Source organism: Lactuca virosa, chromosome 5, assembly GCF_052849685.1.
Source record: "Lactuca virosa cultivar CGN04683 chromosome 5, Lactuca_virosa_CGN04683_v6, whole genome shotgun sequence".
Taxonomy (NCBI): Eukaryota; Viridiplantae; Streptophyta; class Magnoliopsida; order Asterales; family Asteraceae; genus Lactuca; species Lactuca virosa.
In genome coordinates, this window is record NC_136430.1 from 273,332,392 (window position 1) to 273,350,633 (window position 18,242).

An 18,242-nucleotide genomic window follows, 5' to 3' on the forward strand; every position below is an offset into this window, starting at 1 on the left:
GCAAGGTTGCATATTGGCTGGATCTTCCTGATGATCTCAGTCAGATCCATAACACCTTCCATGTATCTCAGTAGCGGAAATGTGTAGCCGATGATTCTACAGTGATCTCATTGAATGATATTCAGGTGGATGAGTTCCTGAATTATGTGGAGAATCCCATTAGGATTCTATACAGGAAGACTAAAACTCTGCGTAACAAGGTGGTGAATTTGGTGAAGGAGCAATGGCAACACCGAAGGGGCTCCGACTGGATATAGGAACCATAGGACGAGATGAGAGAGCACTACGCAGATTTTTCGCGATAGCAAACTTTGAGGACAAAGTCTAATTCAAGTGGGGGAGATTTGTAACACACGGATTCTGGTATGTCCCATTTAGTCCTTGCGTTGTTGATTTTATTTCAAAAGAAGCCCCTTCGTACGCTAGGCATACGCCTATGTACGCTTAGCGTACAAGGGCATGGGAGTCGGGACCTTGAGCTACATGCGTGGGGCGTATATCGTCATTCACTAAAACCCTAATTTTAGGGCATGAGCCATATTTAAGCTCACTTATGACCTTGGGCCCTTACTCTTATCAATCTCCATTGCCTTTGAACGTCCCTAAAAACCCTAGTACCATTTGAGAATGATCATTGAGCTTGAAAGTGACTTTGGTGGCCTTTTTGGTGTGTTTTGCTAGAAGAAGAAGTTGGTGAGTGTGCCTTGGACATGGTTGAGCTTCAAGATCTTGAATCTACATCATCTTAGGAGGCTTTTGGAGGTAAAAACCTCCTACCTTGTTAATCCTTTTGATACTTAGAGTTAGGGTTTGTTTATAAGCTCATTTTTGGCCCATAAGGCATGCAAAGGCATAAACTTGCCAACTTTATGCCCCAGGACCCCTTAAATGACCGAGATTTAGAAGTTGATGAAATGACTGCATGGATCTAACACTTAATGGTTGAAAGTGCTTAATAGCTTAGTACGTTGGGCATACCAATATGTACGTTGCACGTATTGCGTGAGGATCGAGTACGCTAAGCGTAGTGATGTTACACTGCGCGTACGCCCAGTTGGCCGTTGGTCAATTATTCTACTTTTGTAACTTGTGGGCCTTAACTATTTTTGGGCCTTAGCCTATTTAGGATAGTTGGGGCCGGTTTTCTATTGTGGGCCTTGTGTGTCATGGCTTGGGCCTTTTGGGTCGGGGAGCCTGTTATTGTGATTAGGCCGAAAATGGTTAGACCCATTATGGGAAAAACGAATGGGACATTTTTTAGGAGTTGGACTTAGGGTTTTGGCCCATGTTTTGTATCTGTGACCTAAATTTCATTAGGGCAATTTGTGTATATTCAGTGTGAGATTGTCGGACCAGTAGCCGAGCAATTAGTATTACCAGTAGACCGAGGTGATTCTCCTCACTATATCCATGGGTCGAAGGCATCAATGTCGGCCCATTACTTATCTTGTGGAATGTTAGTTGCCTATGTGTTTGCTTGTATGAAAGACCTCGGGGGTAGCCCGTGACACTTCTATGAAAGACCATAGGGGTAGCCCATGGCATGGAAGACCATTGGAGTAGACCATGGCACTTGGATATTAGACCATGGGGGTATCCCATGGAATTTCAGGAAAAGACTATGTGGGTAGCCTATAGCAATTGTATGTATGTTATGTGGTATTTGTGGGGAACTCATTAAGCTTTTGCTTACAATTTGTATTGTGGTTTCAGGCACTTCCCGTACTAATGAGAAAGGTCTGGCTTAATAGCGCAACATTCACTCTCCACTATTTTCCACAATTACTGATGTTGTTACTCTGATAATTTGACATGTTTATTTTTAATGGATTTTGGAAACAAATTATGGCTGTAATTCTTAATTGAAAATGAAAAATTTTTATCCAGTTTTTGGGCTGTTACAAAAAGATACGTCCTGGATTTATATCATGATTACTGTTATATATATATATATATATATATATATATATATATATATATATATATATATATATATATGTATTTCTAACATAGGGTTTTGAGACTTTTCTAGTTTCTTTATTATTGTTTCATGATTTAGGTGTTGGTTCAGCTCCTACGATCTTTGAATAAATAAGAAAAAAACAAGTAGGTATGCTTTGTTGCTACTACTCTACACGAGAAGAAAAAAAGAAGAAAAACATATGAAACCTTGTTTCTTTTATTCAAAAGGTTGCTTCATTAACCTAAAAGCAAAAGGCTATAAATAGCCTACAATGACTCAATTGAAGTAAATAATATCAAACATCATTTATTCAAACACTAAAAAAAACAAATAAAAGACTAAGGCGCTATTTGTTTTTTGTCTGCAGATCTTAATGGCCTCTTTTGTCTGCGCCGTACAAACAACGCATAGACATTAGTCATCGCACATTGTTTGTTTTTTTTTTGAAGACTGTAGACCTAAAAAGGTCTACGCGTCGTATTCTTGGCGCAGATGTGGACCAGAGTATTCTAACATCTTCAAGCCTCTTTAACCTAAAAAAACACATATATCTTCGTTTTCTTTAGGTTTTTTTTTAACTTAGATTTCTTCCAACTTTATTAATGATAAACAATTTGGAAAAAAAGTTAAAAAACTTAAAAAAAAGTTCGGCGACACAAAAATGTCCTTTTGTCAAATTTATAAATGAAGATGTAACGCCCCAATTTCCCGAGTATCAATTTATGGTTATAAATTTACATGAGTTCAGGGCTACTCGACGAGTTGATTGCCTGACTCGCCGAGTAGCAGCGGGCGAGTCCACCAGTTTAAGTGACCTGCTCGCCGAGTCCAAGAAGGGACTCAGCGAGTAGGAGCTGGAGGATGAAACCCTAATTTCTGGTGTTTTACACCCTATTTAAAGGATCATAAGCCTCCTTTAGCCCCTTTACAGCCCCTTGAGAGCCCAGAAGACCCCTCTTTCGTGTGAGAGCTTTTGTATGTGTGTTTTGAGCTTTGGAGAGTGGATTTTGTGGAGAAAGCTTGAAGGTCAAGTAGCTTGCAACAAGGGACTCGTGGGGGATCTTCAAAATCTACCTCAGTTAGCTTCCTTGGAGGTATCAATTCGTGATCTTGGCCTCTTTTATTTCTAGATCTCATATGGGTGAAGTTTAGGGTTATTTTGTCTTGGTTATGAAGTTATGGTTGTGTATGAGCTAGATCTGAGGTTGCAACTTCAGATATGGATCCTTCTTGGGTTCTAGGTTCATAAAGTTTCGAGCTTGGTCATGTATGAAGATTTCCTTTTTAGTTAGACTCCATTTCAAGTTGGATTTGGCATAATGAGCCATTAGATCCATGCATGCACGTAAAGTTCGCAACTTTACGTGATAAACATGCATTGGGAAGATGGATCTACAATTTGGAGCCTTAGCATGGCTTAAAAATCCTCTGTATGGATGAAGTACTGAAGGGACTCGACGAGTCGGACAGTCAACTCGACGAGTCCGATGGAGATTGTCGTAGACCCGGCGAGTCAGATGATTTACTCGGCGAGTCCGTTGAAGATTGTCGTGGGCTCAGCGAGTTATATGAGTGACTCGGCGAATGGTCGAGTTATGCAAGGAACTCGGCGAGTGGCTGAGGGTACTCGACGAGTTGAGGTCAACATGGACTATTGACCTTGACCATTGACTGGGACTTTGACCAGGTTTTACTGAGTTTGACTTCTGAGGGGCATTTTGGTAAATTGGATATTTATGGCAATGGATCATTGATGGTTATAGGTGTTGGAGTTTGGGGCAGTGGTTCGGGAGCGTGATTTCGTGCTTAGGTTCGTCAGTTGCGAGGTGAGTTATCCTCACTTTATCAACATGGTCTAAGGCACCAAGGCCGACCCTTTATGGATTGTGTTCAAATTATTGCAAGTTATGTTTACTGATTTACATCCTGTTAGTTAGGATGGTGATATGCTATGTTATGCTTAGTGACCTGGTTAGGTCGGTGTCCTTGTATATATGGTGATGCTATGTTAGTGACCGGTTAGGTCGGTATCCTGGTTAGGATGTTGCTATGTTAGTGATCGGTTAGACCGGTTTGGTTATTTATGGACTGTTATGTGATTATCTGTTTCTGTGCACATGTTGTTGGTATAGAGGTTGGGTTGAGGCGGGTCCTGCTTTGTGCTGTAGGCCAACATACCCAGGGCGGACCGGATAGACTGCAGACCCGGGAGGGCACATAGTCAGGCTGAAGGCCCGGCGAGCGGTCCGGATAGGCTGAAGGCCCCGAGAGGACGGTCCAGATGTGCCGAGGCTTGGAGAGTGGGCCAGATAGACTGAAGGCCCGATGCGGGCGGTCCAGTCATATTGTAGACTCAGAGAGTGGACCAGGTGGACTGAAGGCCCGGTGCGGGCGGACCAGTCACACTGTAGACTCGAGATGCATGGTTGTTCTGTATTTGTTATATGATATGTTATGGTTATATGAGGTTGGTACTTTGGGGGTAACTCACTAAGCCTTCGAGCTTACATTTATCGATTATCGTGTCAGGTACAGCGGATGACCGCGGGAAGGCGAAGGTGTGACCGTACACTTCCTCATATTTTGATTTGGATTTCTGGGATACTCTGATATGAAACTATTTTGAAAACAGATTTGTAATGACTAATGGTTTTTGAATGTTTTAAAAAGTTTAAATTGGCTTGATTTTTATGGATGTTACAAAAGATTTATTACAATAATGGTTATTGAATCTGGTTTTACAAATATGATAAAAATAATAATATTGTCTTATATTTTTGTGTCAAATTTTATAAGATATTATTTAATGCAGTATCATTAATTTCTTGGAAAAAATACTTACGGTATGTTTTTAATTGATTTAATAGACAAGTAAAATGAGAATTTTGAAACTTTTTATTTTAAAATCGAAGTTTATTTCCATCCATCTTATTTGTTAAATTCTTTGATCCCTAATTAAAATGCTAAGGTGTAACTTTGCGACCAAAATTGTTAGTTTTCATCAAACATATATATTAATTCGTACCATTTTATTTTCATTTTTTATACAATAGTACATAAAAGTTGATCCATATTTGTTAATTATCTATAATAACTTCATAAAAAGATTAAAACAACACTTTGATGTTAAAAAAACAATTTATTCAGATTTTAGTTTATTTTAGAAGCCCGCAGGTGTTAAAAAAACAAATAGTCTTCTTCTTTCAGATTACAGATGTACGGTCCACCTCTTTTACTGCAGAGGTCTACAGATGTGGTCCGCAAACTGCATATATTTTGCCCAAAAAAAAACAAACAAACCTAACTATTTGAACCATACCCATAATTCAAATAGCATATCCATGTCAAGATTACCCAAGGTTGTAAAAAACGTTCGACGTTAGCTAGTCGGTGGACTGGGGTCAAGGGATTAATCAGCTAGGCGGAGATTAATCGGGGTCCATTAATTGCTAATTTGTTGAATTTTAAAAAATTAAATATGACTAATATCATATCAAAGTACGTAAATACCACTAATATGATAACAAAATAGGTGAATATGATTAATACAACACTAATCGTGCCTCAAATAGTTTCCAATGAGATAAAAATTCTTCAAAATGTTACAAGTTCATCGTTTTATAATGTTTCATTCATTATGTATGCTAGGATTAATCGCTAGGTGCCCTCTAATCGGTCGAGTAGCGCCTATGGATTATTCGGAGATTAATCGGGAAGTCGGAATTTTTACAACAGTGAGATTACCCAAAACTAGGTTGTTATGTGTATATAAATTGAGGCTTATCTATAAGCAAGTTTTTTTTTCTAGATTTTTAGATTATTCACATGATATCAGAGCCTTATCCTTAGTCCTGCTTGAATCTCACTGGAACTCTACGCAGTGTGTCCGACCTTCTGAAAACCTTTAGATCTTGTTCCAGTTGTTTCTCGTCCGAGTTAGCCCCGTGTCATGTCGAAGCTCATGACGGAAAAGACTCAAGAGATATGAAACTTTTGATGTAACGCACCCATCATCTTTCGGGAGAATAATTCACCATGATTTCAAGGATAAAAACAAAATTATGAAAAAAATATATCAATTGGGCTTATTTTAATTATTATTATGTTTGTATTTCATTTTAATATGTATGCAATATTTAGTTTACTTTTGAATTAATGAAAAATTTTGTTCAAAAATCTATCGAAAAGTCATTATATTTAGGCTTCATAACCAATTTAGTCATTGTCTTTTTTTAGTCAATGAAGTCCTACAAATTTTTAGGCTATGTTTGGCGTGCCACAGCTAGCTGATAAACTAGCTTCTTTTTTTGAGCTTTTTTATGTTGTCGTGTTTGGTAAGCCAAAAAGTAGCTGATAAGCTAGCTTTTTGAAAAGCTACTTAGACTAGCTTTTTAGGAGCTTTTTAAAATTTTTTCAAATACACCCCTTAATTAATTATAGAAACACATATTCTTACATGTCCTTTATGTAATTTTATATATTTCAGCTAGCTTTTCAGCTAGTTTTACCAAACGTTATTTTTATCAGCTAGCTTTTCAGCTATGAGCTAGCTTTTTATTTAACAGCTAGCTTTTCAGCTAACAGCCAACTTTTGAGCTAGTGCGCCAAACATAGCCTTAGTCAATGAAGTCCTAAAAAACCGGAAAATGTATTCAGTTTGACATTTTTAACAGTCAAACTGAATACATTTTCAAAAATTAAACTTTTGGCCTAGATTTTAAATTTTATTAAAATTTCGTCCAAAATTTACACTTTTGGCCTGGATTTCAAAATTTATTACAAATTTGGTATAAAGTTTACACTTTTGGCATAGATTTCAAAATTTTGTTACAAATTCATCTTAAATTTAGTTTTTTTACCTCTTTGTTTTTCAAAAAATTGTTTCGGATGTTTGTTGGCTTTATAAAGTCATATTTATACAAAAATCATATTTTCACATAAAAGCCTTCCTTTTTCTATATAAAGACTTTTAAAAAAAACATTTTTGTATATGAAATAACTATTTATAAAATTAGGTATTTATTAAGTGCATATATATATATATATATATATATATATATATATATATATATATATATATATATATATAAACCATGTATACAAACATGTAGTTTATAAAAAAATAAATATACAAACACCTATTTTATAATAATTGCATTTTTATATAAACATGTTTTTATAAAAAAAATGTATAAAACACTTATTTATGTGCATATAAATGAATAAATATATAAAAATACTTTTACTATGAAATATGTATTTCTATATATTTTTTTAAAAAGCGTGTTTGTATACATTTTTATAAAAATAGGTGTTTGTATACATTGTTTTTATAAAAACATGTTTGTATATATTTTTATAAAACACATGTTTGTATACATTTTTTTTGTAAAAAACATGTTTGCATAAAAATATATTTATTATAAAATAGGTGTTTATAAAAAATATCGAAATTTATGTATAAAACTCCTATTTGTATGGATATAAATACATAAATATATATAAATACATTTACTATGAAATATGTATTTCTATATTTTTTTTATAAAAGCGTGTTTGTATACATTTGTATAAAAATACATCTTTGTATACACTTTTTTTTATAAAAAGGGTTTTGTATATACATGTATTTATTATAAAATGTGTTTAGCATACAATAGTGTTTTAAAAAAAAGTTTTTATATAGAAAAAAGAAAATGTTTATGTGAAAATATGTTTTTTTTTTTGTATAAATATGATTTTATAAAGCAAAAAAGACATATTCGAAAGAAAATTTTGAAAAAAAAGATGTAAAAATAAATACATTTTTTGGACCAAAAGTGTAACAAAATTTTGAAATCTAGGACAAAAGTGTAACCCTTGGACCAAATTTGTTATAAATTTTGAAATATTCGTTAAAAGTGTAAAGTTTGGACCAAATTTGTAATAAAAATTAAAATCTAAGTCAAAAGTGTTATTTTTGAAAGTTGAATAACTTGTTACTGGGTAAAGGGGTCAAAATGTCTATATTTTCTGGTTTTTTGAAATTAATTTATTAAAAAAAAAAGAAAGATGAAAACTAAATCGGTTATAAGGTTTAAATATGTAAACTTCTCAGTCGATTTACCTTTACTATTTATTGTATTATTAAAATAAAATTTAAATTTTTAAATAATTACTTAAAATACAGAAAACTAAAGGAATAAAGGGTTATCATTTCCTAAGGTTTAGGAATTAGGAGAGTGAAGGAGATGTGGGAATATGATCTACGCTAAGCCAGAGCAAAAATGAAATTAGCGTGGCAAGTAAAACCTTGATCTAAAAAGGAATAAAATCTTCAAAACTGAGTACATTAAAATGCTATCACAAAAAGAATTTCATTATTCACAAAAAGAAAACATGGAAGAAACAGGGGGAACGTTGGGCCCAAATGAAACCTAATTAAGCCCCAGCAAGACTCGGTCGATCGTCGATGTTTTGGGGCTACACAACAAGATTTCCGCAGCATCGTCTTCATCACTCATCAGTTTACTCTTCCTCTCCTTCCTTTCTCTGGTGAGTGATTTTAATCGTCGATTCCCCTTCAAGTTTTTATTTTGTTGCCTTTTTAATTGATGTGATGATGGCTAAGATTCATATAATATACCTAATTACCTTTTTGAAAGTATATTAGATATTTTAGTTGATAACAACGATCATTTTTTTTTTCTATTGAATATTTGTATGCAGAGGATATTCAACTAAATAAGCAACTCACTAAACATATAAGAGCCCGATATATACCTGTTTCATTCACAACCAATTACTTTTTCCATTTTATGGATGATGTAAATGATATTACGATGAGAACATAAGTTAGTTTGATTTTATTTAAGAAAATTTACGATTTGACTGAAACATGATCCTGTTGAAAAATCTTTAAATAGAAACACAGATGGTTTTGATTGCATGCTATCAGTACTGAAGTTTCATCTCCTTCCAAAAATTCAGGATTACACAATGTCAGATTATCTATGCCAAGAGTTGATAATTGCAATGTTCACAAGACTGCCGCCCAAATCCCTCCTCCGGTTTAGATCACTCTCCAAATCATGGTATTCTTGTATTTCTAGTCCCTCTTTCATCCGCATGCACGGTTCTCGATCCACACAAAAACTCCTCCTCAGACATCATCTTCGTTATGGCGTTGAATACTTCCATACATTATTGTCAGATGACTTTTATACATTACATTCAGAAGACCAGTTGCCATTGTGCCCCACAGAAGGATACAATGGTATAACAGCAGTCCAGTTTCCATGTAGCAGAGCTTTCATAATTGTTGGTTCATGTGATGGAATATTCTGTTTGAGTGAGCATAAGAAGGGAATTAGTCTATGGAACCCTTCAATAAGGCGCAAAAAAAGCCTGCCTGATTGTCCACGGAGACCTAGAGGCCCTTTGGAAGGGTTTGGGCTTGCGCTTGGGTTTGGTTTCGACCCAATCAGTGATGATTACAATATTGTCCAGATATCATACGCCAGAGAAAGTTCATATTTTTATTCACTAAAGACAGGCAGTTGGTGTGCGATAGCCTCCCCTACACCTTTTTTTTCTGAAGTAAGGAGAGGCATTTGGGGGTCATGTTTTGTGAATGGAGCTTTGCATTGGGTGGTTGATCGTTATCATACAGAATCACATCACAGTGAGATTCCTTGTATAATGACATTCGATTTGAGCACTCATGTTTTTGGCATGATTCCATTGCCTGAACCCTTTCGGAGATTGACAAGACTAACAACCTTCCAAGGTTCTCTAGCAATGATTTCTGGGTATGATGATAACAGTTACTATAGTGATTGTTGGATTTGGGTGAGGAGAGATGATTCTTGGTCTGTCGTTTATAAATCGAAAGAAAATCAGTTTAAAGGAGGATCAATTATGGGAGTTTTGCAACCGACCATCAATAGAGATTTTTTGCTTTCCGCTATGAATGATCAGGGGATGGAAGTTTATCTTATTAAGATGGGGACACAATCAAGACTAGTGGAATTCCATGCTGCTTCTTTCATATCCGAGATTGTTCAGTGTGTCGAAAGCCTTCATTTGTTAGAAAACGCATGCGAAGCAAATCAACTATTGGTTTCTTGAGGAAAAAAGACAACTAAAATTTGGTATTTGGATGATTTATTATATTATTTTTCTAATTCCTTTTACACTCTTATTCAACATGAGATGATGTCACTCAATGAACCATCAATGGTAAGCTTAAACTTCGTGATAAGAAAGCATAGCTACGTATTGGCTAATTCTTGCAATTTGTTTGTTAGATGCAAAACTGTAGCTCAACATTAAAATGCAGTAGAAACATTTTCAGCATTTCAACATTTTGGTTTAGTCCGATTAATCATTGGACTTGTTTCATTTGTTGTGGTAAATCAACACATATACACAAGGTACATGTACATTTACTTTAATCCCCCGGGGTCCATTGGTTTTTAATACCTGGGACGAGATAATAATTGTATGCATTTATATAAGTACCGTACAATAGACAAAAAGGCACTTAAAAATTTTATAAAAAACAAAATGCAGTAAATTTTATAATCAAACAAGTAATATAAACAAAAAACCTATAAAAATCACCTAAAACGATGTCTTTATGCATTTTTTTAAGCAAAAAAACATCTCTTATTTTCAAATATAAATATTTTGTAAAAAATCACTTTCGATATTAAAAATTACCAATCTACTCAAATTTTCTTGAGTCATGGTACTTCGGAGATACAATTTAAAAAGTTTCAATTTTGAAAATTTATTTCCGATGAATCTTATATGCAACCAACATGTTAGGGAGCACATACATTCTTCTTGCGTACTCCATTATTTGAATAGATGTCTAAAAACTTTCACCTTTGTTTTTTTCATTTTCAACAAAATTTGTAACTCGATAAATAAATTTATTCCATCTCTTTACCATTGTATGCTTTCACAATGTTGCATTTGTTAAAATCTACGTTTCAATTGAACAAGAGTCGGATCATATGAACTACAAAACATTTTGATTTCTAACAATAAATCTATTCATTCTCCCTCGTAAATGATTTCACTTTTTGTTTTTCATTTTCTGGTTTTAGCAACCGATAATTGTTTTCGGGGAAACATATTTAAAACACAAATGAAGTTAAAAAGATGGGCAAAGAAATAAACAACTGACTATGGTTTTGTTTCCACTTTCTACACGAAAAGTGATCCGGAAAATAAATCATAAAATCATACATCTGAATCCATTTTTTAAATTATTGTCAATAAGAAACAATGGAAAAATCATAAAGCTTGGCTGCCTCCAAATATTCAGAATAAATAAAAAAATATGACTCCTAAATAACAGAAATATAACATAATATTTTAGAATATATCTCTAGAAAAGTTTTACCTTAAGTAAACCTCAAAAATCAGTCATAAACCAGCAAATTTCATACTCAAACAGAAGAGAAATCGGACCTCTGGACTTGATCGAACTGCAACGTATCATTTCTCTTGTAATCAAACTTAAATAGGTACAAACCCAACTCCTACAACATACCATAAAAGTGAGAAATCAGACCTCTGATATGATAGTAGGTACAGAGAGAAATTAAAATCACATTAATAAAAATCAAACTCACCCGATAGCCAAAAATCAGTTGAAAAAAAATCGAGATATCTAAGATAATCGAACTCAAACAGGTAAAAATCAAACTCTCAAAACAAACCATAACCACAGTACACAAAAACCAGATTAATTGATGAAGATTGATTACAACGAGTTTAGAAAGAAATTAGAAAAAGATTAAGAAAAATCAAAGTCAAGGAACCAGTTCAAGAGAAACCAAATCGAAAAATCCAACAAGACCTTTCTAACTTTCTACTTTCGTTGTCGGTTTCCCTAAGAGGTTTGCTTCATGGTAACTTGCAAATATGAAATCGCAATATGAAATAGAACTCCAACTTGCAAATCTAAAATCGTAATACTCTAAGATTATTGAGAATCTTAGATGATCAATTAAGTGCAACAGTAGGCTTAGAGAGAATTAGTATTAGAAGTATGAATATAAATCGGATGTAGAAGGATGGTCGAGATTCCGCCTATAAACACCCCTTCAACCCTCATTCCTCCTCACATCACTTCAGAACCTTTCGTTTGAAGTATTCAACCTTTCCTCCGGTTTTTCTTTAGATTCTATGGTATTTTAGTTGTCGGGAGTATTTGAGAGCTCGACGAATAAGCTCTCAAGTTAGACTTTTGTCAATGCGATTTCCAAACTTTTTGGCAGGAGAATCTGTGTAGGTTAAGCTACACTTGTATCGCTTGTAGTGTAACTAACATTTACATTCAGTGTCGTTGCTATGGATATATAAATAAGATTTATCAGTAATTCCAGTTATAATATTGATGGATCTACTTACGGGAGAGGTGTCTAGAATGACCATGTTGGATTTCAGAAATATCTAGCTTTCAATACCATATTGTCATATTAATTAATAAGTTATAATATTATAGGTTAGTACTAGTTAGGCACGTTACCCTCCAGTTGGATCAACAGTGGAATTGCCTAGATAACTGTCAATCTTCGGACTAATATCCAGCTGAGTTACCTCACTATACCATGTGGTACGATATATAATTATGTGTGTTAGGATAGAGAGCTAGTGTGGTACCAGTGACAGAGCTTGAAGTTATTATTTGGGGGGGGGGGAATAGAATACGTATAAAAATTGAAGAACAGGGGGGGGGGGGGCAAAGTCAAATTTTATAGTTTTGGGCATAATATGTATCCTTTTTAATACTTATGGACTATATATAAAAAAATTAGGGGGGGGGGGGCATAGCCCCCCTGGCCCTATGTATGCTTCGTCCATGTGTGGTACAATATATATTTATGTGTGTTAGGATAGAGAGCTAGTAGAGTAAGTACTAATAATATAATCTCTCTAGGCTTAAGTAGAGTGGAAAGTACAAATGTGCCTACACTAGCAAAATAGTCGAATTGTCTATGAATCAATGGTATATACTATATATAATACTTATTAAATATTAATACTTGATACATTAATACATTTAAAAATAAAATATTTTTTTAGAAACTCATATATGACCCGTTAAATAAACGGGTTGGTGGGTTGGCGGGTTAAAAAAAACTCAACCCAAACCCATTTATTTCGTGTCGTGTCGCGGGTCGTGTTGTGGGTCGTGTCGAGAAATGTCAGCCCTATCGTAAGTACATATAGACTTGTTTTAACGAAATTGCGTGAAGGTCGTAAGTATATATAGACCTGTGTTAATGAAATGGTGTGAAGGTCGTAAGTACACATATTATTGTTAGATCGTGAGGCATTGTTTTTATGCATGAATATGTATTATGGTATATGGTATATTGGAGAACTCACTAAGCTTTGTGCTTAGCTACTTGTTTATAAATGTTTTTTAGGAGCATAATTGGTTTGTGAGAAGGGAAATGTTATACTATACACACGTGCATTCGCAACATGTTTCCACATAATGTAATTACACTTTAATATATTTTAATAAATATAATGAAAAATTTGGGTTAAAAATCGGGATGTTGCAAAGCATCAAGAGGGGCACGATCTAGAAACATCTTTGTTATAAGGACTCATTGTAACGTTGTGAGCGTTCTGAATGCATTTATATATAAGATGGGAAACCATTTATATATATACAGAGAAAACATTGTTTTTGGTTTAAAAAGTATATATTTATATAAGTTGAAATTGTACTTATCTACAACGTAAACACTACTTCTTTGTATAAAAAGTGTGTGTGTGTATATATATATATATATATATATATATATATATATATATATATATATATATATATATATGGTTAAACACATAATTTTTAGGGCTAAAAAGTATATACTTTATGGTTTTAAAGTATATTCAATAACATACTGTTTGGGTTAAAAAGTACATATGATTCAAACATTACATACCTGTGAACTAACTAACCAACATTATGTTGACGCTCTTTCAAAACGCATGTATTCTCAGGTGTAACATCGTGGTTTTTCACCCAAATTTTTTTTAAAACGTCATTTAACATAATAATACAATAGTAGTCTTATTTTTGTTTTTACCAATGCATCACCAATGTTAATTTCTTAACAAAAACTAGTCCCATCATTATTAAAATTCTCAAAACCAACACTGATAAAGTCCTAAAAAAAAAGGGTAATGAAAACCGTCGACATGTCCAAAGTAGTATCATCACTAAAATTAGACTAAATTTAACTACCCAATAGACCCCATCCTCACCAAACCATCTGAATGTGCTACCTATACCAATACAAGGCAAACAACAAGCAAAGAAACATGAGTCAACATATGCAAAGTGAGCTAATCATAAATAAGATGTTATGGAACGTGCATATCCCAAATGGGTTAAGCATGCATTCAAACACTCACATAACATGGAATTAGATACATAACATAACCAACACAATAATGCTCAAATAATATTATTCTTCTTTAGAGCTTTTACATTTAGTTACACTTTATTATTCATCTTTTTTACTAATTATTACTTCAGACATCACTATAATATTATAATATAATATTAATCTTTGTTTTCAACATCAGTAATTACTCTTATCTAATCACCCTTGTAATTATTATCAAATACTTCGTATTTACGGGTCTATATATTCATCAATAACCCCCAAGGTAAGTATCTTGTTCACTACTAACGTGTCCAGCACGATCAAATGCATTAAGTGAGGCACGCCTAACACTTGTAAAATTTCCCCTGATTTGTTGTGCTCATTACTCCGAAGTTACACATACAAGTATACGCATTGTCGTTAAGGATTGGTACAAGCGGTGTCATTTCCATCTTGTTACACCTCCTAAAACGACATGATGTTTGCGTTGACTTACCTCGTAGATCCAACATCACTCCAGTTCACCAATCTTTAGGTCAACCATGTGTCTAATTGGTCGTCTAGAATAACCATTCGACTAGCTTTCCTGATAGAGCTAACGTCAACTAACTTTCCTCATAGAGTCAGCCGTAACTGGATATCCTCGTTGAGTCGACACTACTTGGCTATCCTCATAGAGCAAATCCTATTGTCTTTCCTCATAGATCCAACCCTAGTTTTCTTTCCCCATGGAGCCTAACCTAATTAGCTTTCTTCGTGGAGCCAACACTACCCTTTTCCCTCTAAGTGTATTCCCCATTTTAATTAATCTAATATTAATTCGCCATTCAATGGTCACACAACATCCTTCTCCATCATTGCAAAGTAATCATGCTCTTTTATTATGTGTTACTTTAAGGCATATTACTTCAAAGTTCATCACTATGTAAACATGCAAGTATGTCATACCATGTTAAAGCATTTTACATCACTATATAATCTTGCACATGTCATCATTTCAACATTTAGGAACATTATACCACTAGCATTGATTGTCCTAAACATCATAGAAAAATATTTCCAAGAGATCATGGCATACATACATCACATATAATCAGAACAAAACACTCTTTCTATGATGGACTTAACATGCCTCTCACATAAAAAAATAAGAATCTAGCATGTATGCATCTTAATTTCTCATATATAGTAAGAAAAATGAACTGTACCAATAGAAAATTATACACAATAGGGGTACATGAAACCTTTACAACCTAGGTTCATTCCATTCCATCTAAGATACGGAATTCACAAACAAAGTACTTAAATTGCTCAAATATTAACTCACTTTGTTATGAAAACATTTTTCTTCACTTTGGATCTCATAAGAACTTGAGGTGTCACACACCTCATAATACAATACAAAGAAGCCTATAACTAAGTGTTTTCAAGTACTCTACTTTCACAAAGAAAGTGTTAGCATTATGAATAGGTTCATTCTTATTTTTATTAGACTTTTAGAATTTCCCAGTTGACCCCCGCTCAGTCTTTGAGCATAAAACAATTTTTTTGTAGCTCCATATGATATTTAATTGGACTCTGGAAACTCAACATGAGTTCCTAGAACTTTGTTCTTGTGGTGACTTTCTCAAATTTGGAGCAGAATGGCCTCTACAGGCCTCGCAAGACAGGTCGTCGAATCTATCCAGATTGGTAATTTTGCCAATATCAAAGACACATTAAAAGTTTAGCCAAAGGATTAGCATTACTTAAATTTTCAACCATTTGGCCTTGATCGAGTGCATTAAGACCTGAAATGAGTAATTAAAGCAAACACCGAAAAAAATGATTAAAACTTGATTGAAAGTAGGATGCTATAATCACACTAAACACATAAATCAACACCCACCAAAATCAAGAGTTCATTAAGATCCATATTGGGTGGAGTCTAGGAAATATTTATGCACCATTAAGGTGCTTATTTCAATCCTTAATTCATTGTTTAAAAGACATAAACGGGAGATGGAAAACCAAACACTCTATGAACTTTAAAGCTAGATAGTGGGAGTTGTCCTTAAGGAAACATGACATGGTGCATTGCGACTCTTTAAAGAAGTTTAAGGATGGTTCATAACAGCCCAAGGACAACAAGAAAAAACATACAACTCAATGAACCATCAACGGTAAGCTTAAACTTCGTGATCAGAAATCATAGCTACATATTGGCTATTTCTTGCAATTTGTATGTTAGATGCAAAACTGTAGCTCGACATTAAAATGCAGTAGAAACATTTTCAGCATTTCAACATTTTGGTTTCGCTCATTGGACTTGTTTCATTTGTTGTGATGCTTCAACACATATACACAAGGTACATGTACATTTACTTTAATCCCCCGGGGTCCATTGGTTTTTAATACCTGGGGCGAGATAATAATTGTATGCACTTATATAAGTACCGTACAATAGACAAAAAGGTACTTAAAAATTTTATAAAAAGCAAAATGCAGTAAATTTTATAATCAAACAAGTAATATAAACAAAAACCTATAAAAATCACCTAAAACGATGTCTTTATGCATTTTTTTTAAGCAAAAACATCTCTTATTTTCAAAGATAAATATTTTATAAAAAATCACTTTTGATATTAAAAATTACAAATCTACTCAAATTTTCTTGAGTCATGGTACTTTAGAGATACAAGTTAAAAAGCATCAAATTTTGAAAATTTCTTTCCGCCGAATTTTATATTCAACCAACACATTAGGAAACGTATTCATTCTTCTTGCATACTCCATTATTTCAATAGATGTCCAAGAACTTTCACTTTTGTCTGTTTAATTTTCAACAAGATTTGTAACTCAATAAATAAATTTATTCCATCGATATCAGATTCTTCACCTTTGTATGCCTTCACAATGTTGCATTTGTTAAAATCTACGTTTCAATTGAACAAGAGTCCGATCATATGAATTACTAAACATTTTGATTTCTATCAATAAATTTATTCATTCACCCTCGTAAATGATTTGCCATTTCTTGTTTGTTTATTTATCCATTTTCTGGTTTTAGCAACTGATAGTTGTTTTCGGGGAAACATATTTAGAGCACAAATGAAGTTAAAAAGATGGGCAAAGAAATAAATAACTGACTATGGTTATGTGATTTAGGCCAGGGACAATATGGTCCATTTATTTTCTTTTTTCTAATTATAATTATTTTAAAATATAACAAATTATTAAAAAATATTTAAAAAATAATTTGGGCAAATATGATATTTCAAAAAATTAAAAAGGCTAAATATGATATTTAGACATTAGGTTTGACAAATATAATATTTTGGTTTTTAATAAGGGTATATATTATATTCACCCTAATTATTATTATGTTTATATTTCATTTTAATATTTATGCAATATTTTATTTACTTTTGAACTAATTAAAAATTTTGTTCAAAAATCTACTTAAAAGTCATCATATTTAAGCTTCATAACCAATTTAATCATTTTTTTAGTCAATAACGTCCTAAAAACCAGAAAACGTATTCATTATGACCATTTTACCCGGTCAACAATTCATCTAACTTTAAAAAATTACTCTTTTGGCCCTCAGTTTAAAATTTATTAGAACTTTTGTCCAAAATCCACATTTTTGGCCCTGATTAAAAAAATTATTACAAATATGCTCTAAATTTTACACTTTTTGTAACGCTCGGTTCTTGGTATATATTTTTTAATCAAGTTGTTCACATTTGTACAGGAACTCGTCTGAGGCCCCAAACTCTTCGAGTAGGAATGGATTTTGGACGCAGGATATAAAGTCTACTCGACGAGTTGGGAGCCCCAACTCGACGAGTAGGGCTGCCAGAGTGAAACCCTAATTTTTAGGGTTTAACACC

General features: G+C 33.5%; 1 protein-coding gene across 1 annotated transcript; it reads left to right on the plus strand.

The window, feature by feature from the left end:
• The first annotated feature begins 8,194 nt into the window (after positions 1-8,194).
• Positions 8,195-10,300, plus strand: LOC145116365 (putative F-box protein At3g16210). The gene is made up of 2 exons (XM_079052704.1): positions 8,195-8,497; positions 8,933-10,300. Exon 2 carries the CDS (start codon positions 8,942-8,944, stop codon positions 10,070-10,072), a length of 1,131 nt encoding a protein of 376 aa, XP_078908830.1. The 5' UTR covers positions 8,195-8,497; positions 8,933-8,941; the 3' UTR covers positions 10,073-10,300.
• The last annotated feature ends 7,942 nt before the right edge of the window (positions 10,301-18,242 follow it).